At 41.6% G+C, this 23,504-nt stretch overlaps 1 protein-coding gene across 5 annotated transcripts in view; it reads right to left on the reverse strand.

Annotated features, from left to right (window-relative positions):
- Positions 1-5,493: 5,493 nt before the first annotated feature.
- The window catches only part of opa1 (OPA1 mitochondrial dynamin like GTPase), a 43,418-nt gene continuing 25,407 nt past the window's right edge, over positions 5,494-23,504 (reverse strand). For 4 of the 5 annotated variants that reach the window (XM_031307233.2, XM_031307231.2, XM_031307232.2 and 1 more), the window contains 2 exons: positions 7,798-7,871; positions 5,494-7,624 (listed from right to left, as the gene is read on the reverse strand). In XM_031307233.2, the coding sequence (XP_031163093.1) occupies positions 7,807-7,871 (65 nt within the window). In that variant the 3' untranslated portion in view covers positions 5,494-7,624; positions 7,798-7,806. The remainder of the gene's footprint in view (positions 7,625-7,797; positions 7,872-23,504) is intronic. The other variant, XM_036007258.1, reaches the window with a different exon arrangement.

Below are 23,504 nucleotides of genomic sequence, written 5' to 3' on the forward strand. Positions count from 1 at the left end.
AAAGTTTAGTTTTAAAATATGTACAGATGAACGAAAAAAACAACAACAGAAAAGCCCAAATCCATGACCAGTGTTAGTAGAACTTCATTAGGAATGGAGACACTGAAAGGCAGAGAATCATTATAGTTTCAATATTCATTCACTTTCACTCCTCCATGTGTGTTACATGTTTACATCAGTAAATCAGAACAAGATGTCCTGGAGGACATGCTACATGTTAATTTTCCCAAACTCCTCAGAGCTGTTTGTAATTCAGTTCAACATCTTCTTAAATCTCTTCTTATCTTATATTCATCTTTTTTTGTGCAAAGGTCATGTGAAAGAAAAACAGTTTTTGTGAAGCAAATGTGCAAGAATTCCTGACAGCACTAAATATGTAACGTGGCAATTCCCTTGTCTTAATCTGATGTGGTGTCAGGCAGAAAACACTGAACTATTCATTTAGATAAGCCTGTTTTACTGTTTAAGTCCAAAAACACATGTAAAACAGGCGTGTTAGAAAATGCAAATCTAATTAAAAGTATAAGCTCAGTGAAAATCAGATCAGGACTTCCTGAAAAGAGACAAAAGCTCACAACTTGATCACTTTACCAGGCCTGTTGTTATTTCTGCTCTGCGTCAACACACGATGCTCCTAAAGTGACAGAGCCTCGCCTCAAACATTCACACTCAGGCTCACTGCGTGTTTGCTTTTGGTTTTAGCCCCTGCTAAGATACTATTGATAGCCAGTCAAGTAATGTCACCAGACCGTTTTTGGTCCGGCCTCACTGTGGCACTTAAGACGATGAAAGCTGGTCCTCAGCGTCTCCCATCCGGCAACAAGCAGCCCCCTGTCAGCGCCACTCTGCAGGAGTAGGCAGATCAGCCTGACTGACGTAAGTAGTGTGGACAGATACAATATCAGCCTGGCAACGCAGCCAGGATCTGGCAACCCTTCTCTGTGTTTACCTAAAGGCTAAGGCAACTGAGCCCAGACCTCACCTGCTGGCCTCACTGGTTGCCATGAATGTCCTCATAATCCCACTAAATCCATGCAAACCCAGAGACGCTTCTTGTGCTAAAAACTCAGAATCCCTCCCACTTACTAAGACCTCCACTCGATTAAGAAACAGTTTGTGCCACGATCAGTTTTTCCATGGCAACTTTGCACAACTCCATTCTGCAGCGGAAAGTTCCCACCGTTCACACACACACACACACACACACACACACACACCCCTTTGCTTTCTTCACCCACTGTTTCAGCATTTTATCACTCAAGTCACACTTTATCCGTCATCTTGGGGACGGCGGTATGCCTTAAACCAAATTCCTCAAAGTGTTACAGTCCTTATGCCAGCGTGTAAACTGCAGGCTCAATTTCGTTACACTTTTCTTGCTCGTTTTAGGACACATTTCAGTGGAAGTATTTTTGAAAACATTGTTTTTAAGCAAAGTATAATCAAATCAGCTGTTTGGCTTTGTTTTCATTCGTGCTTAGTTCTGCATGCTAACACTGATTTAACTGAGCTGGTGTGAGCGACAGAAATGTTGTAGGTGAATATTGTCACATTTGAGCATTCAAAATAAAGATTTCCTTCTCTTTGGTATGAGTCTTAAAGGAGAGGTTTGTTGAAGAAACCACCTGATGGGACAACCAATATAGAAAGGATCCTGCACATTGTCTGTGTCTGAAGCTCAGAACTACAGCATTTTACTGACAAGCAGACAATATTTTATTTGGGGAAGATCCTCAACAGATTGAAACATTTCCTGTTTTGTCAATAAGTAGTTGTAATCTGCAGACATGTGTGTGGGATCCCTTCTTTATGTATTAAAAAATAGAAGTCATGTTTTTTGGAGACATAATGTATATTGGGATCCAATTTAGTAGTCCAGGTAGGTATTTGGGGAATTGTTCGTTCATGCATTGTTTTGGTTGTTCGCACTAACAACCAAACAGTGACTCAGATGTGGGGGTAAATCTTCAATGTGATATTTTAAGCAGTAGTTTGATGACAACTTTTGTTTTGTTTTCTGTTGTGCGGTGGGCGACCCCGTGTGTGAGCGGACACCCTGCATCTTGTGGAATTAGTAGGAAAATCTAGATCTAGATAGAGGCCGATTCATTTATGACGTCCTGTGAGACGATGAGGTCATTTTATAGATTCTTCAAGGGTGAACGTCAGACTTGAATGGTGAGAACATTCAGCGGTCCTCTGCACGGCCACCCCTGTAGAAAGACACACACACACACACACACACACACATACACACGACCACCACCACAGGATTCACACGGTCGAACCTCCTTCAATTCCTAAAATTGAAGCACTGAGTGCTGCCATAATTTATAGCTCACACATAATAAGAACAGGGCTCTCTGTATATGTGTGTGTGTGTGTGTGTGTATGTGTGTTGGGGGTATAACAAGAAGGGTCACTGACCTCTGTGACTTGGCTAAAATCCCCATGGGCCTAATTCAGCATTGGAATGGACCCCACAGCGCAATGGGAAGATGCCTCTAACATAATGAACACAAAGGCCAATTGTGACGCTATTCTCTGCAGGGCAGAAAGCAGCGGGCCCCGGGGACAGTAGAAGGTTTTGTTGGCTGAAACGGAGAAGGAAGCCTGTTGCTCCTACAAGCTTCTGATAAGATTCATCAGCGGTGATTCAACAGTGGCAGTTTGTCTCCCGGGGCGTAAAGTGTTAGATTTACATCCACTGTATTTCTGCACTTGTTGACTGGAGTGCTGATAAGTGACTCTCATAGGCCAAATTAGTGTCTTTTATGTGTTTTGGTGTCTCCTCAAATATTTCACATTCATGTCAGTATTTGTTATGGTCACAGGACCAAAATGGGCCATTCTGGGATGAAGTGCTCTTTTGCTCGGGTTATCATGGAGCTTCAGTGGTCCTTTAAGACAAATAAATAATAAGAAGAATAAGAAAATAACCGTATGGGTTTACTGTGCATGCATGGAAAAATAATAAGCTCCCGAAACATGAAGCTCAGGGGCTTAAATCTAAAGTATTTTCCGTTAAATATACGAAATATGCAACAATGAAAATTAAACTTAGGAAAAAAATTTTCTTATTTATGAAAACACTCAAAAACCTAGCTATTGTGCTTCAGCATGCTAAACTGATTGGTGAATGATTAGTGCACAGAAATACGTGACATCACCTTTGTCCACCTGAGTCCCGCCCACAATAATATAGAAAATCTCTCTAAAACAGTTTGAACTGTCACAGAAAATATTGTGTATATGTAGGACGCAAATGTTTTAACGCCTTTCTATCAAAATCTGAATTTAGAAACAATTCTTTACATTGGATGATTTACTTTTAGAGCTTAATAGATTCAGATTTCTTGCACTTGTACCTTGTGAGTTTTAATGATTTATTACACAATCTTTAAAGTGGACTTTTTAAACCATTATACGTTTGGTAAATGTCCACCTGCTTTAAAGCACATATGCAGTGCCAACTTGTCAAAGTAAATTGACGGCCACTTAGATTTACGTTAATCTGGTTGCCAGAATCTCTGCCTCTCCCACAACACACGGCTCGGCACAGAAAGACGAGAACAAAGCCAGTGTTGCCAACAAGAAGGCAAACAAATGCTAACACTGTTGATACTGCCAAAAAACGCCCATCCTCACAATTTATTGCCCTTTTCAAAGACTTATTCAAAGTTTTCATCATATACCGACCCACCACACCCCCTGCCAAAACACCCAGAATGTGTCTGTGTGATGAGGTGGGGGATTAAAGAAACGAAGCAACAAGATCGGCCCTTTCTGTTTCTTAAGAAAGACTAGAAATGAAGCTTTGTGCACGTCCGCTGCTGTGGCACATTTGAACAGTCTGGCCCGGCTGCTTTTGTGTCACCAACATAATGGGGATTGAGCGAAAACACAAACTGAACCACTGTGCCGTTGTTGCACTGGCTATTAGTCAACGTGACGGCCTTTGCAGATGCTAATGGTGTATAGTGTGTCCCGGCCGGCCTCCCTCCTCCCAGAACGTGGCTATCTGATAGCACAAAGGCCTTCTGCTGGAGGTTGACTTTTCCCCCCTTTCTTTTCTCGGCTACTACGAAGTCATTAGGCTTTTTTCACTCCTTTTCTCTTATTTTTGAGAAAACAGGAATATAATAGCCACACGGAAAATAGAAAGTTGACGTGAGGCAGTTACCTCCATGTGTAAAGCCTCAGGTGATGGTAGTGAGGATGAGGCCTGCCCCCTGTACATCCTCCCCTCCCACTCTGCTTCCCTTTGAGCAATGTGGAGATGAAGTAACAACCAGGCTCTTGTGAAAGAAGAGAGGATGCCCAGGAGTGGAGGACCTCTGGACTCTGACTTATTAATCAGTCAGACAGGCCCTCAGCTGCCTGCCCCCTCTCCCTAGCTGCTGCCTCAGGCTGCAACGTGTCTTCAGCCTGCTCAGGGTTGAGAAAACAGCCTGCGGAGTTAAATACTCCGAGGGTTTGCCCAGACCTGGAGCAGAGGCCTCATCACATCAGCAATCAGGTCACTGCATCCAGATGCAACCAACTGTAGGACAACAGCACACTTTGTATAACAAAAAACGCACATACATGCAACACAACTCTCGAAGGAGGGAGAGGAAAACAATGCATCAAAGGTGATTGTCTAGAACTTGCCAGGTCTTTATATAACTAAACATCTATCGGATGGATTACCATGGAATTTTCTACAGACACTCATTGAACCCTGAGGACGACTTGTGAAAGCAGCATCATCAGGTGCAGATTTTAAAATTTGTACTTTATAGTATATATACTACTTTAGTTTGGTTTATTTAAGTATGTAAAATATTGTCATTCTGAGCATGTTAGCATTTATCTCAAGACACTGTTAAAGTTAGCATGCATGGGGTAGACGCTGGATCGTACCCACCAAACGAGTCACCGCTTTAAACTGGAATACTGCACAAGCGTCAACAATTAAGTTAGCAGCTAGCTAGTTAGGTTAAAAGACTGGGTTTGGGTCACATCTTCTTGTATAATAAATTATTAAGTAGATTATTTCTGCGTTTGGCCTTATTTTTTCATCACGTCACATAGTAGCAGGGCTCAAATAACTGTGTGCTTTCGCCTGCGCAGTAAACCTGTGTTTTTCTGGACTTCATGTCCATGTTGGCATAAAAAACTGTCAGTTGTCAACTTTTTTTCAAGGTTAAGAATGATCTTCGAACCATGACTTTTAAGCAGACATGGAGAAGAAGTTTTTAACAGGCTTGGAAAAACATTGTAAATTTGAAAGTTTTCATAACTGGGCAAACTTCATCTGATGGTAAAGATCATACAGTATATGGTCAGAAGCTCCACAAGAGCTACTAAATGGACTTTGAGATGGAATTGTTGTCAACATTTTATTTGAGTTTCTCACTGGCTGGATGACAATGCACTCAACAGCAGGCCACTTCAAATGTGCAAATAGGTCTACCACTGACTGGTCAAGCTGACACGTCCTGAAAAAAGTCATTTTTATTCACGGCAATTTTATTTTCACTTTTTTTCTTTTAAACACAAATTAAATAAATAAAGCACATCTGATGGGGTACACCATGCAAACATTACTTTCTACAACATAAAACAGTTTTTTGATCCAACTCACAGATTATCTGTTACACAAGTTGCTCACTCTGCATACACGTAGCTCCATGACTTTCCATTAACTTTACCTGTACAAAAAGCACGGCCTATTTTATATATATTTATACCCATATACACATGAATGAGTCGATAGGGTTAAAGCAGTCTCTCACTCCTCTTTCGGTCAAGCATCAGACAGTTTTTCAAGCTGGGACGAGTAAGTGGATGTCTATGTGGGTGATGGAAAGAGTCAGAATAGTCCAAAGGATGGAGGTGGCTGTGAGATAAGGGGTTCTAGTAGGAAGAAGCACAAGATTGGGAGCTGTGTGGAAACATCCGGTGCTGGACAATGACTTGTAGAACAATCAGTGAGTTGACAAAAAGCATATACTTTCAGTTTAAAATGAACCCATCAGTATGTTAAATATTTTCCTTTTTTCTTAACTTTTAGGACTTCCTGTTCATTACAAAGGGAGATAACTATTTCCCTTGGTTTTCAGGTATTTGATCTCATCCCTGAAGCAGCAATAAGATCTTAATGACCATTCAGACAGGAGAGGAAAAGTGAACGAGTACAAGCTCACCTGCGCACCATATAACTGCTGCCAAATAAACAGGACATCAAACCTGGTGCAGATTGGAAATACATCAGAAGATCCCACCTTCCCTTGTGTAAGTGGAGGCGTGTTAACAGCTGACAGATAGTTTCATAGATTTTGAAAATCAAATGAAACATACCTCTAAAGAGAAGAGTGCATTTTTAAACAATTATTATGACATCTTTAACTGATGATGCAATGGGGCTATTGAGTAATGACGTCTTAAACCTCAGAAATAGGTATAGCAATGTGATATTTATCAGTTAAAAAACTGCAGCACTAATTAATTTAATATGTCTAAACTATCTAGAAGTATTCTGAAGTTATGTTTAATTACAGTTTCAATCTATTGAGAGGGTGTCCTTATATTCTTTTTTGGAAGTTGTATTATTATCTGTCAGTTGCAACATGGGGAGAGTATAGATTAAATGCTAATTGCTGTACAATGATGGAAGTGCAAACATCCCAAACACAGAGACAGAAACAAAAGGCTGCATGGCCAGGGCATTATGTGCATTTGGCAGACATATAAACATATTATTGTCAACTAAACCCCATTAGATCAAAATAATAAGAAATATATCTATAAATAATATTCTTTCCAGCACCTTCAGTGCTGATCGTATCCTGTTATTGAGTGGTGGTTGTGGTGTTACAATGGGGAGTGTTGATGGGAGGGAAGCTGAATATTGAACCAGGTAATGGCTTTTTATTCTTCTTAGATTTAAGGGGATGACATCTGCTGGAACTAAACACTGTCTCATTTAGGTGTACATGGACTTGTGGAGTATAGCTGCAGCTTGGAGGGATAGCTTAAGTGCTTTGGATCTGAAGTGCAACTAAAAAGAACTGTTAAATGTTAAATAGAGACTAATTCTTGTGTACCAGTTGGGTATCACGGTGTATTTTAGGAGCACCAGGTTTGAAATTCAAGGTGGTTTCACCCATCAGCCAATAGTGTTTCTTTGTACAGAGATCAGTGAAGACACACTTCTAATCACATGTATACAGACACCGTCAGCTGAACAAGAAAAAATAAATACCTGGGGAGATTAACATGTACACGATCCTCATTTATTGAAAATGAGAGGTCAGATGTCTGTCAACACTGTGCACACTTCTCATTTTCCTCCTGATCTGACTGTGTTTGGGCTTCTGTGCAGAAGTTCCCCACCCCTCTTGACGCAAGAGAAAAAGAAAACGTTAAAAAAACGGAAAATCAAAGAGAAAGCTTGAAAACGGTTTCCTCTAGTTCAGGTCCATCGGCGTCAAAGGAAGACATGAAGCCAAGCCGCGGGTATTAAAGTCAGGTGAGTGGTGTGGGCAGGGTCAGGGGGTGATGACGGCCATTTACAGATTTAGTTGTCTTTGTTCAGTGCATTTCTCTGCTGTAATCCGTACATTTACTTCCAATAGTTCTGTAAAGAAAAGGGGTAAAGAAACAACAGATCACATTTACATACGGAACACTATTATTTAACAATTGTTCAATTCATAATCCAATAATAAGTACTTTGATTTTGCTGCATTACTGATGATCACTTTGGTAAAGGTAACTGTTACTACATAGTAGTAGAGTAGAGACAAATACCTGGTTCTCTTATTTTTCCTTGTGAAGAGCTTCGATGAAGGCTTCAAGTTTCTCCTGGATCTCACGAACTTTCTCTGCAGAAAAGCACACAAAGTAGGCTGGTTAGTCAAACCCCTGATAAATACACAGAAAACCCACTTCCAGAACAGAAGCAATGTTAATTAATTAATTAGTCAACCAACAGAAAATTGGCAACAATTGTGTTTAAGTCCTTTTTTAAGAAAAAGATGCCAAGAATTCACTATTTCAGCTTAGTAAACATGATTTGTTGCTTTTCTTTTTTTTCTACAATAGTAATCCGTACAGCTGAAACAATCAGTTATTTGATCAACAGAAAGCAGCAATCACTTTGGTAATTGAGTCATCTTTTAGTATTTTTTCAAATAGAAAAGCCAAACATTCTCTGGCTCCAGCTTCTCAGATGTAAGGATTTGCAGCTTTTTCTTTTAAATATCTTTTGGTTTTGGACTGTTGGTCGGACAAAACAAGATATTTGAGGATGTCAGCTTGGACTCTGGGAAATTGCAATGAGCTTTAAAAAACAACTACTTTCTGATATTTAATAGACTGAAGAATAATGGATTTACTGAGAAAATACTTGTTAGATAAATCAACAATGAAAAGAGTCATTGCTTGCAGCCTGAGTAAGCTGAATGTGTTTTGGACTGTTGGTCTGACAAGGCAAAACAACAAATTGTACTCATGGAAACAGTGCTGTACATTTTTTTTAACATTATATAAATCAAATGATTAATTGATCATCAGGAAACTAATCAACCAGTCCATTGACAATGGACATAACTGATAGCTGCAACCCTAAACACTTCCAATGATTTTTTTTAAGCATCAACTATTCATCAATGTTTCCTTCAAAACATATTGAGTACTAATGAAGCAACATCAGGATGGGTATCAGGTTATAAATCTGCTCTTTAAACGGAGAAAATATAAAGAACTACAGTATATTCCCATCCCTACCGTATACTTCTGCAGGTAGAAATTCCTTCCACACATTTTTGACCAAAACACCAGATGGTCCCCTTTGACAGTGACAGCAAAACCTCAAGGCAGACCTTCACACATCTGATGATGAGGCTTGTGTACCCTTTCCCCTTTCCCAGTTTGCATAGACCACATCAAAGCTCTCACCTCCCCTCATGGTATGTACCTCACGGGCACATTGCTAATAGACAGAGGGAGATACCATAACAACAACATTTCACATGAAAGGGGGGAAATCTACTGAAAAAACAATCAGTCACTTCTTTTCATGATTACACTCCTATTGACTGAAGACTGCAAAAGACGAGCAATCCTTCCACCCAACATGTACTGTCACACGAGATGAGCGAGCCATCTAAAGCGCTCTTAATCGCTGATTAAACAGTGGCTCAAGGAAGTCTGCGGGCCCACACAGAGGAAAAGGAAGCCGTGGCTCCCAATGCCAGCTGCACCTCCAGGCCTGGCTTGCTCTCCAGCTTTCCTGTCACCCTCGCTAATCTGTCTGGATCTCCCCCAAGCACAAACTCAAACACCGCCTCTGAAGAACAAACTAGCACTGCTCTATCTTGATCAATCAGCCACACGAGATCCATAGGCGACCTATTGTCGATTATTTTCCTACGAGAAGGCCCAATGAAAACAGAGCTTTAAAAAGATTTCCCGGTTTTTTAGGGAGATAAATCATTGTGGTTTGGACCGCAGAGCAACAGTGTCCTAAGTGTCCATTTCAGGTCGGCACAAAGGTGATAACTGAGTGCGTGCTTTAGAGTGAAACTAAATATCGTACTTGGGGGGTTGTGTGCAGCCCCCTTTTGAAGGGAGCACGGCTGCTGAGGTATCCTTTTCCTGATGGATGAAAAGCACACGGCTGTTAGGAGAGATGCAGGCACACCCCCGCACACGTGCTGAAACGCCAGCAGAGCTGAGAAGTGCTGGATAACACACACACATCCACACACAGGTCGGCAGAACTGAGAAAATTAACTGACAGCCAGAAAAGCTTGGCCCTGAAAGAGACAAAGACAAAACCACCCTAATGTCTTGAAACCAGCTAGAGCTGTACAGTCATGCCACCTCCACCTCTTTTCACCTTCCTACACACTCACCGCTGGCAGGTGGCAAGAAAAAAATCCCCAGCCTTTCATACTCTGTTAACACACTCAGGCAAAATGGCAGGGCGTTAGGGGGAGATTACAACACCTAATGGAGGCATTAAGAGGGCCTGTCAAGGGGCACGCTGACAAGTCACTGCAGCAGGTGTGGGGTTGAATGAAACATAACCCTGTGGTACGTCCTTCCAACACCCAGTCCACCGCAGGGCACGGCTCAAAGGCAACTGACAGAGTTCAGCAGTGTGGGCTTACGTGCCCTGACCACAGAACAACACAGCTCCATCCAAGTCAATCAGAGCAGAATTACCAACATCTGTCCAACCTGAAGAAAAAGAGATGTGAGGTACAGGGGTGGAGTTTTGGTCGGTGTCAGGAAAGGAGGGTACTGACTGTCAGATCATCAAAACGTGGAAATCCCCTGGCTCAAGCTTCAAAGCAGGTTAAGATGTGGCTGATGATAAGGTTCTCCGTGGAGCCTCAGTGCTTTACATGTAGACCGCTTAACATGGGTCAAACATTAAGGATCCTGCCAACTGTTGGGCAGAGACACTGAGAAACACATTTTTTTATGCAACCCAAAGTCACTCGTTTGCCTCAGAAAGCTTTACACTCTGTACAACATTTGACACCCTTTATCCTCAGGCCACATTCAGGCTGACTTCAGTACTGCATGGGAAAAATGCAACTCGCCTGTTCATTTAAATGCTTTTTTTATGTTCTAAGTCTCAACACCCACATCACCTCAATATAATTTTTTTTTTTTTTTTAAAAAGTCCACGAAAAAACATTTGGGAAAAAAAAAATAATAGGAAGAATGCACAGGAAGACCAGCAAACAGAAGTTACAAGAGTGTAATTACATTTTGGAGAAGTAACATGCCAGTCAAGTGTAAAGTAAATATTACAGTAAGTGCAACTTCTAGGTTCCATCAAGCACAACACAAAACCTCCTGTGTCCCCTGCAGGGTTCCCACACCTTCTTAACATCAGATTTAAGGACTTTTCAAGGACTTTTCAGGACCTATTCCCTCAAATTCAAGGACCCAACACGACATAGTTTAAGACACGGATCAAGGTGAATTACTGCAACACTGAGAATGTTTACAATGAGAACCAGCAGGCTTTACAGGAGCTCACAGACAAATAAAAAGACAGGATTGAATGTGTGAACACTTCTCAGTTATGCTGGGTTACAGTGATGGCAGACTACGTGGTCTCTTGCACAGCAATACATTATATAGCCTATTTACGAACGTTAAGTAAAAAATATATCAAAAGAACACGTTTTATTCTTGCACAAAATACATACATTCTAGAGTTTTAATAACCCATGTCTATTTCAAAATCTTTTAAGGATTGTTTTCAGTGATTCCAAGGACCCATGTGAACCATGCCGCTATGTGTGTCACAATGTTGGGAAAATGACCAGCCACCTATCCTAATATACATTTTAGCTTTAGTTTTACCTGTGCCTGGCTACTTGTGCAATTAGAGTTCCACCATGACATTTTGGAGAGAAGACCAAGATCTAGATGAGAACAGCAAAACCCATCAATCATTCCCCTACAGCGGGATGCTTAATGACTTTAAAATGAGCCCTCAGCAGCTTTCAGGACCCCAGGAGGCCACCGGTAAATGTGAATGGTGTCTTTCAGAAAAGCCAATATTCTGTGGAAAAACTGTGAGAAACAGATATTTTTTTCCCCCACACCATCTGTTTGCCACCAAAAGACAGCAGCAAAAAGAAGAAAAGGCCACAACAAGGCTTTCTTTTCTCCGTGCTGTGGAAATGCAACAAAAACACAGTGGACAGAGTCACCATTGCCTGTTCCTCACTGAGCAGTGGGAGTAGCGATCTAAAACTCCATTTAGGCTCCTGTTTACCTAAGAGATGAGCCCCAAAACACAGTCATTCAACCGCTCACCCCTTTATCTGGTCATGAATATTCCCATAATCCTCTGGCCTCTATCCCAGAGGCCCCTTCTTTAAGATGCTGGGTGTTGTGTAGGTTGGTGAGGATGGAGGGACTCTTGCCCATTGAGAGAAAGAGAGGGGAGCCTTTCCCCCCAAATTCCCTCATTCAAGGCCTTTTCTCGGCTGATCGCCACATGAAATGATATCTCATTCACTCTCACTCTTTCGAGTCCCCTAAGCCTGCTACGGCCGAAGCGCTGGCAGAAGGAGGGCTGAGCCACAAAGCCTTTAATTGACCTGTAATTAGACTGTGAAACTGCGTGGCCCTGCTGGACAAGTAGCCAACACAGAGGAGACAGAGAACAGAGGAGAGAAAAAGATGAGAGAGAGAGGACAGGGAGGCCTGCAATTTACTGTGAGATAGAAAAAAACTAATCCTCTCACTATGGGAGATGGCCACTCTCCTGTAAAGAAAGGGTGGCTGTTATGAAAAAGTGGCAACAGAAAGATATCAGCGTATAAAGTTTGGTGCCAAGGTTGAGGCTACTTTAGCATGCAGCTCTTAATGTTTTCTACTGACATCTGAGCAGCAATTCATAGCACTAGTCACTAGAGAGAGTGGGACGGAGGGTTTGGTTCCTGTTCCACCCTGTCATCATTCATGAAGAAACTTTTTATATCTCATGACTGCCAGGGTCACAGTGTAGGTGGGGACACTGAACACGTTAACACACTGCCATTTCCTTCTTTGAAAACTGATCTCTTAATGTAACAAACAGAAATGCCTTTTTCCTCAGTATGCTGCTTGATTTGTCACTAAATCTGGATTGTCATGCTATAAAAACTGGGCCATAGGGGACGTAGACACTGTTAGAGCAAGGATGTCGACGGCCCAAACGCCATGTCAGTGACAGAGCAATGAATCAGCCCTCGCACTCACGGCTCATATCTAGAAAACAGATGCCTGGGAGTGAGCAGCCCAACCTGGGCGAGACATACGTAGGTCTGAACAGGTCAAAGTTTGAGGTCAGCCACAGGGCAGACTAAACAAAAACTGCAAAAAACAGGGAAGAATCCTTGGAAAGAGCCAGGTGACAATTTTCGTTGGTCTGTGAGGGGCAGGTTTTATTGCCAAGCATTGCTTGTGCCTTTGAAGGGCCAGACAAGAGTTTAGTACAGGGGGTTATAAAGATGAGCATAGTGGTGACAACATTTGAAAGATTGTGGGTTTAGCTTTAGGTCTGATAGGTTTTACTGAGGGAAGAGCTACAAAATTAAATGATGATGAACATAGACTCACTTAAATGTATCATCCAAATATAACAGTAAACACTCACCATCACTTCCCAAACCCATTCCTAAAAATGAACAGGTCTGAGACAGTAGGTCTACTTATGACTTGTGGTGTAAATCACAGAAAGTCAGGGCCGAAGTTTTCCAAGGCTCACCTTTTACTGTCAAACGGAGCCCTGTGCTGCTGAGGCTAAGTGGCAATCAATCTTGAGAAACCACATGGGCCTGGGATGTGAGGCTGACAAGTCTGGTTTAAACCAAGATCCTGTCATAATCCCTCAGAGAAACTCCCCTCTGCTGAATCGGCCACAGGTGTGTGGACCAAGTTAACTAATGCTGAACTGAGCACACAAAACAAACACACGCACGTTTGAAAAGGCATGCATACATCCAGTCCTGTTGATACCTGGGCCTAAATGTAAAGGATCCATTTTTAATCACCTTCTCTCAGTCCCTTCTTGACATAGCACTGACCCCAAACCAGTCCGATCAAACAAGACGACAGAGGGAGATAAGACAGGCCAGGTCTCCTCTTCCCTCTGCTGCCCTCAGGTAAATACATGTTTCCAGCTGCTCTAGACCCCACACACCGTCACATCCATATAACACTGAACTGAGGAGACAGCAAAGGCACCTGGAATTCCTTTGAGCCTCCAGCAAAGGCCTGTTCAGGCCCATAAGCTGGAGTCACTGGACTTGTTTTACTTGCAAAGACAAACAGAAGTAGTACTTGTTCCTTAAAAAGTGCCATAGTATTTAAAGGTGCTGTAGGTAGGATTGTGAAGATCCAGGACTTAGCCAAAGAATTTGAACATCGACAACTTCCCTCCCCCCCCATTCTGCTAAAGCCCAAATGGTCTCCTAAGCCCCTCCCCCCACAAGGGAGAACAAATGTGTGTGCATGAGCAGTGATTGGCAGTTAATCAGTTAATCTCTTTTTTGATCCTCAATACTGAAAAATGCCAGTGTAAATGAGTCAGGCTCTGCATTATCTTCATAACAGCAGTTATTAGTTAGTGTGTTCCACTTCTTAAAGTGAGTCTAATTGGAAACAAAGTGTGTCCTATCTGAACAACATATTCTGAGCCCCAGGAACTGTTTAATAAACAAGATCCAAAATGCCTGTCTGTTAACAAGACAACAATAAATCAGAAGAGGGTTAGACTGACCTCCTAGGGTAGTATGGTCATGACATGAGAAAATGCCAACCTAAAGTTTGCGCCCCCCCCCACCTATCAGAGAGGAGGTATATGGTTTTCCTATAACCTCATCTTAATCTATGGCAGATCATAGCATGTGTGCGAGTGACAGAAGGATCACGGGAATGGGTCCCTGGTGGCCACTCTGCTGGAAACATGTGAACAGAAGCACACACATCCTTCTCTTTCCTATTTTCCCACACTTGCTCTCTTTCTCTCTATCGCTCTCTTTCTCTCCCTCCCTGAAGAGAATGAAAGACAGCTTCACATTCCCCTTCATAGTTTTACTTTTTTAACACCACTGCCATCGCCTGTTGATTGGTTGTCATCTAATACATACAGCCCTTTTTCCTTGTTTCCTTTTGTTCAATGGATTTATTTCCTGAGTTTGTATCTAGGGAGGATATTAAAAATCAGTCAAATCACCTGCAGATGGTTCATTAGCCAACTAAACCTGACTTTCAATGCAACAACTGGTAATGTTGTCTAAATGTTATCAACAATTTTAATGTAAGATATTTGGTGGAGTTTGAATGTAGTGACCATGGAGTACAAGTGTGTGTAAAACCCACAGTTTTAGTACTGTACAATTTATTTTCAAAGTAAACTACTATATAAAGATACTTTAGTGCTTTTTCTAAGCCTGGCCATTGATCAACAGCTGTGTTATCAAAAGCCTGTCAATCTGATGCTGGATTGCCCGGCAAAATTTCTTAGAAAGACATTCTTGGTTCCTGACATGAGAGGAAGGATGGATGTACAGGAGTGAAGGGGGGGACCAGCCAGAGGGATGGGGAAGGAATACGGGGGGAGACGGATGGTGGGAAAGTGGAAAGAGACGCAGGTCACAACTTTGGTAAATGGGGGCAGATGGCTAGTTGAAGTCTTGATGAAGTGAAGTGAATTAGGAAGAGGAAGACAAGCAGAGGTGAAAGAGTATGCTGTCTTATACAGAAGTTTAAAAAAATATTGACAGTTTACAGCAGAGTATAACCGACAGTAAGAAACTGGGGAGCTATGATAGTGGGAGAGGGAGACGTAAAGAGGAAGCAAATGCAGAAGAGTTTAACAATGAAAACAGAGCGATGCCATATGCTTAACATCAGTCATGCTTCTTGTGATCCGTCTTGTGAGGAGAGAAGGAAAAAGTTAGACAGTCAGAGTAGAGTAAAGAGCAAGTATGACTGTGTGAAAGAGAAAAGAAGCTGACAACTGGAGCAATACAGTGTATCAAAGTCAAACGCTAGACAGTGAAACTAAATAGCTAATTGGCGAAAATTAAATGTGGTGTTCAAAAGAAAATATGACCTGAGTGATCAAATTCTAACTGAATTGAAACTATATATGGGCAGTATCAAAACAAGAGCAGCAGGAATCCAGATATGATGACAATAATGTCTTTCATACTGAAACATTGTTCTCTTTAATAATCTAGTGGTGGCCACAGAACAAAAAAAAAGCCAGTAAACACATTTACAGATGTTTTAGGGTGCCTCGTGATAGAAAAGTCAGTTCACTTTGGAAGTCACTTTCACACATTCACAGGAAAATATTAGATAAAATGCAGGAGGGGCAGCTTCAACTGTGCCAGTGTTATGACAACTGTGGTTCTACTGTTTGTGTACTTGATGCTCCCAGGAAGAAAATGGATCATTTGGCAGCAACTCTGGAGCCTGAGGTTTCCTCCTCCATGGGAAAAAAAACACTTCTATTGTATCACTACTACTGTAAGACTCCTTAGTTTACAGAGCGACACTGCTGTCTAACTAGTGTCTATTTAATTCAAAGTCAAAAAAGATAGGGATTGTTGAGTGTAAAAAAAGAGAGCAAGAAAAGTGGAAAAAAAGAGGGCGCAAAATACAAAAAGACAGAAATGAGAGACATAGAAGCAAGGCAGTGTGGGAGGGAGTGAAATGGAGTGTCAACAACAGAAAGAGGTGTAGATGGAGAAACAAAACAGAGCAGAAACAAAACAACAGAGGAAGTAATTCAAATTCATAAAGGTCATATGTAAGAGTGTGTGTAAGGGCAACAGGTCTGCCAACTATCTCACTGTACAAAACCACCCCCACATTCCAAAATGCAGATCAGTTGACTTAGACCATGTCTGCAATGATGCAGATACATTTCAAACTGCATCTTTTTAAACAGTTTTGGCTTTCCATCCTAAGGTGCCATTTTCGACCAAAGTTTGTTTTTGAAAACATTGTCCACAGTGGGCACTGATTATGAAGGATTGTGATGCAGTGTGGATGGTGAAAACTTAACTTATTAAAAACTGCTGAAGCGTGTCAACCTTCATTCACACAAACATCATCAGATACTACATCTAGCAGCAACGTAAAAAAGCAAAATTTCTGTATTTACTCAGTAAGTATGTCAACACAGCCAAACAGCTGTCTCACACGTACACTGACATAAAATAGTGATCTGATCTGTGGTGTCAATGCAGCAGGCCAGAAATGAGTGTCACTGGCTTTGGTGAAGCATTTGTAAACTGTGATCACGCAGGCACATGTGCACACAACACCTTAGGACGATACGTCATCGGAGGAGCACTTCTCATTGAGCCCTCACTAATCACTCTGGAGGAAGCTGCTCAAAGGAGGAGAGGAGGGGGATGAAAGGAAACAAAGTGAGCGTGAGGCTGAGAGGGCATTCCGGTGAGCAAGCCCAGACAACCAGAGCTTTATTGTATTCTGCTTCCCCACAAGAGAAAGGAAAAAGGAGAAAGTGACAGCAAGTGCAAACATGCAAACACTTCACACATTATCACTGTTCTTGAGAGCACCTTCTGTTGATACCTTTAATTCCTTAACCCTTAAATAGCCTAAAAACAAAAAACTTCTTTTTATTAGCTGCACATTGTCCCAATTCATCAGTGGCAGTACAGTACACTGAATTCATTTTAAAAGGTTGTGTTGTGGCCACATGTTCATTTGAATCCCATCTTCCAAAAATGTGCCAGCAACCAGCAACGTGTGACACTAATGGACTTGATTTCAGTGTCTGAAAATGTAAACACTGTAAAATGCTTTACTTCAAGAATAATGGAGATAATGTACTGTCCAGGATGTTTCAATACTAATAAAAATAAAGCAGGAGGAAACTCACATACTCACTCACCACTTATCCTTAACTCTCACTCTGAGTATACCAACTGTGAAACACATCTTTGAGTGGACGAAACTATTCATGTTTAGGATTCTGTTCAATTAGCCTTTGATGCACTGCAAGACAAATGTTAACTTTTAAGATAGATATAGAAATATATCTGTGTTAAAGATATACATCACAGTAATGATGACAGCAATCTGCACTGTGACCAGATTTACTATTGCAAGGATCGTAGAATATAACTACTTTGGATTCTGGCTCTATAAAAGAGTTAATGGAATAATCTGAAAAATTGAAAATAATTTGCCACGGTGTGATCCCAAACACTAATGTAAACCATTGAAATAGTGAAAAACTGCTAAAATTGCCAACACTTGGCAAAAATGTTCCATTTGCATGGTCTAAATAACATGTTCTTATAAGAATAAAAGTACAACAAAGGACACACACCCATATGTATATACTCCGTCAGGGTCTCTCACATAACCTATGACTAAGGTTTTAAACTCAACTGACCTCGACTTCACACAAAAGAGCTGATGTAATAATGTGTCAATAAGAGCCGCAGGGTATGTGACTGTGTGTGCATGCAGGTGCTCGTGCCAGTGCACTGTACACAAACTCTTTATCAAGCAGACAAGGCGGATAAAAAGCCACCACGAGGGGAGTGACAGCCTGTCATGGGCGGCCAATTCATGTGACACAGGAAGAGGTGAAGCAGGAGGAATAGAAAAGAACAATTACTGCAATTTACACAGCAATTTGCCAAAACTGTTAGCAGAAGTGAAAGGCTATAGGTCACTGGTAGACAGAAATAAGGACAGTCAAGGTAATAAGGGGTAAAAAAATGGTTAAATAAGCCCTGAAGCTATAATAACCATCAAATCCCACCAACAGCTCCTTTGAAAAGAGGGTCTACTGTATATGTTTTACATGACAAATGTCCCATATGACATAACCAAAATGGTGCAGTTATGTTTTATGTTCAAAAGTGGAAAGTGTCTGGAAGCTCACAATATTAAATATGACGTCCAACACTTTATAATAGAGTATTAATTCTGGAAACACTCTGGTATAGTGCACTTTCTCAACTCAGGCACCACAACACTTTTTTCCTTGCCACACACACACACGTACGTACGCACGCAACGAAGCAGCCAAGCGACATCCCAGTGGACCACTAAGAGGCCTTTGCTTGAACATTAGGCCTGGGCTTTGCTCCAGAGACGGCACTGTGCCATACAGCTGGTCTGGCACACGCTCACACACACACACACACACACACACACACACACACACACCTCTTTGCAGTGCACATTGCACCACTCATTAACAGTGCTTTCACGCTCTCACTCACTGAGGCACACACCTGACCTGTATTTGTAACCTGAGCAATGCTGAGCCTGCCTGCGAGTAGGGGCAAATACAGCTTAACAACTAACTGCCCCTGGGAGCACATTTCTGCCTTTGTTAAGTGTGTTTATCCTTTCTCCCGCCTCCTATCTGTCCCTCTTTTCCCTCCTGTCTTCCCTCCTCTTTCTATAGTAGAGGTTGTGAGGTGAAGGTGGGCTCTCCACTATTTTTCTTATTCTTTTTCTCTTCCCTTCTGTCAAGAGAGAGAGGGACAGGGTCAGTGGGAAAGATCGAAAGATCCAGAGAGATGGAAAAGAAAGCTAGCTGGATCAAGTAGCCTGTTGTATTAGCTGGCTGACCTGTGGGGTCAGGCCATAGTTTCGATGCCTAAGGCGATCTGACTTGTTGTCTTTTGAAGGGCTGAAGAATGAGGAATTATTTTATAATAAATCAAGAAATGTTGCTTCATAGTCATATAGAAAAGCCCTTTTCTGGCTGGAAACAGGTGTGTGCGGCTCCTATCAAGTTCCCTAAACCCCTCCTTTTTTTTTATTCCTGATAATACAGAATGCACACAGAAATGATGCATATTTTCCCCCCAGATACCAATAATCAGAGTCGTTAAAGCTAGACCTTGCAGTAACTGGACATATTAAGGACAACAAGACTTTTAAAGACATTTTAAGAGCAGAAAAAGTTTATACAGATACAACTTATTTTGTTTAAAAGACTTTTGCCCCTTAGATTCTTGCTCACTTTGTGCTTTGAGGCATGTCACAGAGTCGGCCCATCAGCCATGCAGTTCAGTCTAGACTGATGGACCCACATACCCACGCCCACACACATGGGTCTAGGCTGCATTATACAGAAAGGTCTGTGCAAAGTGTCAGACAGCTAATGACCCAGATCCTCCACTCACCCACTAACTCAACTAGACAGACTGACAAAGCTAAAACTCTGAAACGTACATTTTCTTGGTAAGAGGAAAAGAAAAATCTGCCATCACCATCAAATTAGGGCTTAGTGATATAGGCATGCTGAGAGGAATATTTGCAGAATATATTACAGGTACAGTATGAGTTACAACAAAATGAGAGGTGTTGGATTTATTTTAGTTTTTTTCAGGGCATTTTCATGCAGCTTCTGGAGAGTAGACAGTAGAAACAGACAGGAAATAAGGAAGGAGAGACATGGGAAATAACATGCAACAACGCAGCGTAAGGCGAACCAGGAATGTTGTGGTTCATGGTCAGCGCCATAAAAAGTGGTTAGGTTTGCTAGATTTATTTACATTTTTTTCCTAAAACTCTTTTACATCACACAACCATTGTAGAGTAACAGGAATATTTTCATTTATGATATTTTTACATCCCATGCTGGACCCCATGAGTCTGTGAAAGGATATGGTGTACATGCACAGGTGTTCTTCTACCTTCTAGTTCCCATGACAGATTCCAACCACATTCCCACATCTATCAGTGTGTGGAGTCTTAGGTGGTGGGAAGTGTAGGAATGTCATGCCTGTTTGGGAAAGTTTAGGACCGACTTGCCTTATAGGCTATGCAAGGCCAGGCAGGTGTGGGCATTCCTGACAGTGTGTGTGTGTGTGTGTGTGTGTGTGTGTGTGCGTGTGCATGTGCAGTGTGTGTGCTCTCCCATCGGCTGGTGTCACAGAAAACCTGACTCCACTTCAGACGGAATGAAAACAGTCCCCTACAAAAACAACAGTGTGTGTTTGTATCTCTTTTCTGTGTGTCTCTCCATCAATCAATCAATCAAACTTTATTTATATAGCACTTTACAGCAACCATGTAGTCTTACTGTGCCTGTATGCACCGTAAAGGTATGCTTTGTGAAAATTGTCTGCTTGATGCACAATATAGTCTCTATCCAGTATGTATATGATCTACATGTGTGTTTTCAATGGTAGTAGAGGAGGGAAAAAGTCAATGAAGGTGCGTGTGTGCATGTGTGTGTGTGTGTGTGTGTTTTCTCAGGGCGATAACTGAGTCTTGGTCAACCAAACCAAACACACACAGATAGACCAACCACTAAAAGTCTTGCATCACTTATTTGTGGGTCTTTACAACACGAGTCCCCTATCAGTAGTCAGTAAGTCCATATAATGACGGGAAACAATAGGGATTGTTTGCGCGTGTAAGAGTTTAAATAAATGTAGATTACAGGGTTAATTTTTAATGGGTGTTGCCGGGGCCTCAAACATTCAATTAGATTCTGTATATAGAAGCCAAGAATATCTGGCAGCAGTAAGTAGACAGCTGAATGAGATTTCTCAGGGCCAGAGGGCAAAGCACTGCAAACGGAATCATGTCACTACGCAGCCAGAATCAGAAATATGGCTGATGTACGAGTCATAAGGTCAGGGTATCTGCAAGTTGTAAAAACTCTTATAAAAAGTTAATGTGAAATTGGATTTTAGATCAAAATCAAGTGACTTTTAATTAGGGGTGTGCAAAAAAAAAAAAAATCGATTCGAATTCCAATCGAGATTCAAGCTCTATGGATTCAAAATCGATTCATAGAATTCCAAAAATCGATTCATATTTTTTTTTTCCCTCGTTTTGACACTATTGTTCTGAAATGACATTACCTTGTCATTCCCATAGATGGCGCTGCGTTGAATTCAAACTGACGCCTGGGCACTCAGAATCAGAAGAAGAACGAGTGCAGCGGAAGTAGTTTAGTCGGCGCAAAAAATGGCAAACCTCACAGAGAGAATTATTCAACCTGCTCCATGCCATGCATGTATTAAGAGAACGCTCCATCCTCATTGAAGGTGAGAGTTTGGACACATTTCGGCTTTTATAACCTCGAGGGGAAGACGGAACTTGGAGACATCCTAACTGCACAGCGGAGCATGCTCACTCCAAAACACGTAGACCAGCTTCTGTTTCTGCAAAAGAATACAGATTCCAGCCAGTGGTGGACTATGAACTGGTTACACACACACACACACACACACACACACACACACACACACACACACACACACACACACACACACACACACACACACCTTAATGTGTATCCATTATGTGATTCTGACACATCACAAAAGTTCTGTTGAATGGACTGTAGTTGCCACAGTTCTAAAAAGGGCCTAATTTTAAGAAGTTCAATGTGCCCAGTCAAGTTCACATTTCAACAGTCAACCTGGTAGCTGAAGTACTCCTTAAACCACATTTAGCAGTGTGTTTTGTTTGATCTGAGTACAGTACTTTAAAGTGCCCATATTATGAAAGAAATCACTTTTTCTGGGATTTGGGGTGTTATGTTGTGTCTCTGGTGCTTCCGCACACATACATACTTTGAAAAAAATCCATCCATGCTATTTAGAGTGAGATACAGTTTCTGAATGTGTCCTGCCTTCAGTCTCTGGGTGAGCTGTTCAAAATTGGCACGGCTTGTGACGTCACAAGCCGAAACGAGCAGGCTAACCGCAACCATTAGCTCGTTAGCATGCTAACGCTAGCATGCTACCTCGTTCTCAATAGCAAAGCACTGCTACAACACACACAAGTTCACCATAATCTACAAAAGAACTACTTACATGTGCGCCCTCATTTAGAAGTCTCCCAGCTAATCCTGCCTTGTAACTGACCGAAGTTGTAGAAACAGCCTTTCTTTTACTGTCTATGGAGCTAGCTAGCTGACATGATCTACATCTGAGCTACTGGGCATGTGCAGTGCAATCAAAGATAGTACAGAAGAAGAAGAAGAAAAGAGGTCTCACTCTGTAGCTAAAACAGAGACCAGCTGAAAAGAGGATCTGCAGCAGTGAGAGAGAGCGGTGCAGTACAACAAAAATATGGTGTTTTTTGAAAATTAAACCATGTAAACCTATTCTGGTACAACCTTAAAATACAATTATGAACCTGGAAATGAGCATAATATGGCTGCTTTAAAGCTAAATGTAAAAGCTCTTTTTATTTAATAGTTTTATACTTGAATTAAATGTATTTGAAAGCTGGCCAAATCTTGGCACTTTTGCAGTTTTTAGTTGCAAAAGTTTTTATTTTTGTTTGTGCTGTCAGTTAAACGCGTTATTAACGGCGTTAGCGCAAACCCATTTTAACAAGTCAATTTTTGACTGTCAAGTTTTTCACATGCTGTTGCAACAACTGGTAACGTTAGAAAAACTACAACACCACACCGGATCTAGCCAGACCGGAAACAAAACAACAGGCACGCCGCATACACTTGTTTGGGCTTGCGAGCCGGCCAAAGAGTAGTAGGCTAATGTTACGTTTTGAGTGGATGGTGAGCGTGAGACGCAGAAATGGATGCCAATAAGATTCTGAATGGAAAGTTTACTTTTAAAAAGTTGTTGAGGGGGACAGTAGTTTCACGCATACACAGCCTGTATGTCACGGAGAAAGCAGCCCAACTGGAACTGCTGTAAAGTGCTGCAAACGCTGTCTCATTAACCGGTGATCACTGGACGTCAGTGAGTAATCAAAATTATTTAGAAGTTACTGCACACTATATTGACTATGTATATCAGCATATGGTTTTAGGACTGTGTTGTTTGTATCGTTTTTTTGACTTTTTGTCATTTGGGACATTGTCCACCCCCTTTTCTGTCCAGGAGAATTGTTACATTCCTCATTAGAAAAACGTAAAGGTTACAAATGTCCTGCTGTGGCATCCGGTTTTTGGACCATTTTGTTTGTACTGTACAAGCAAAGTGTTAGTG

This window comes from Sander lucioperca, chromosome 11 (genome assembly GCF_008315115.2).
Source record: "Sander lucioperca isolate FBNREF2018 chromosome 11, SLUC_FBN_1.2, whole genome shotgun sequence".
In the NCBI taxonomy this organism is placed as follows: domain Eukaryota; kingdom Metazoa; phylum Chordata; class Actinopteri; order Perciformes; family Percidae; genus Sander; species Sander lucioperca.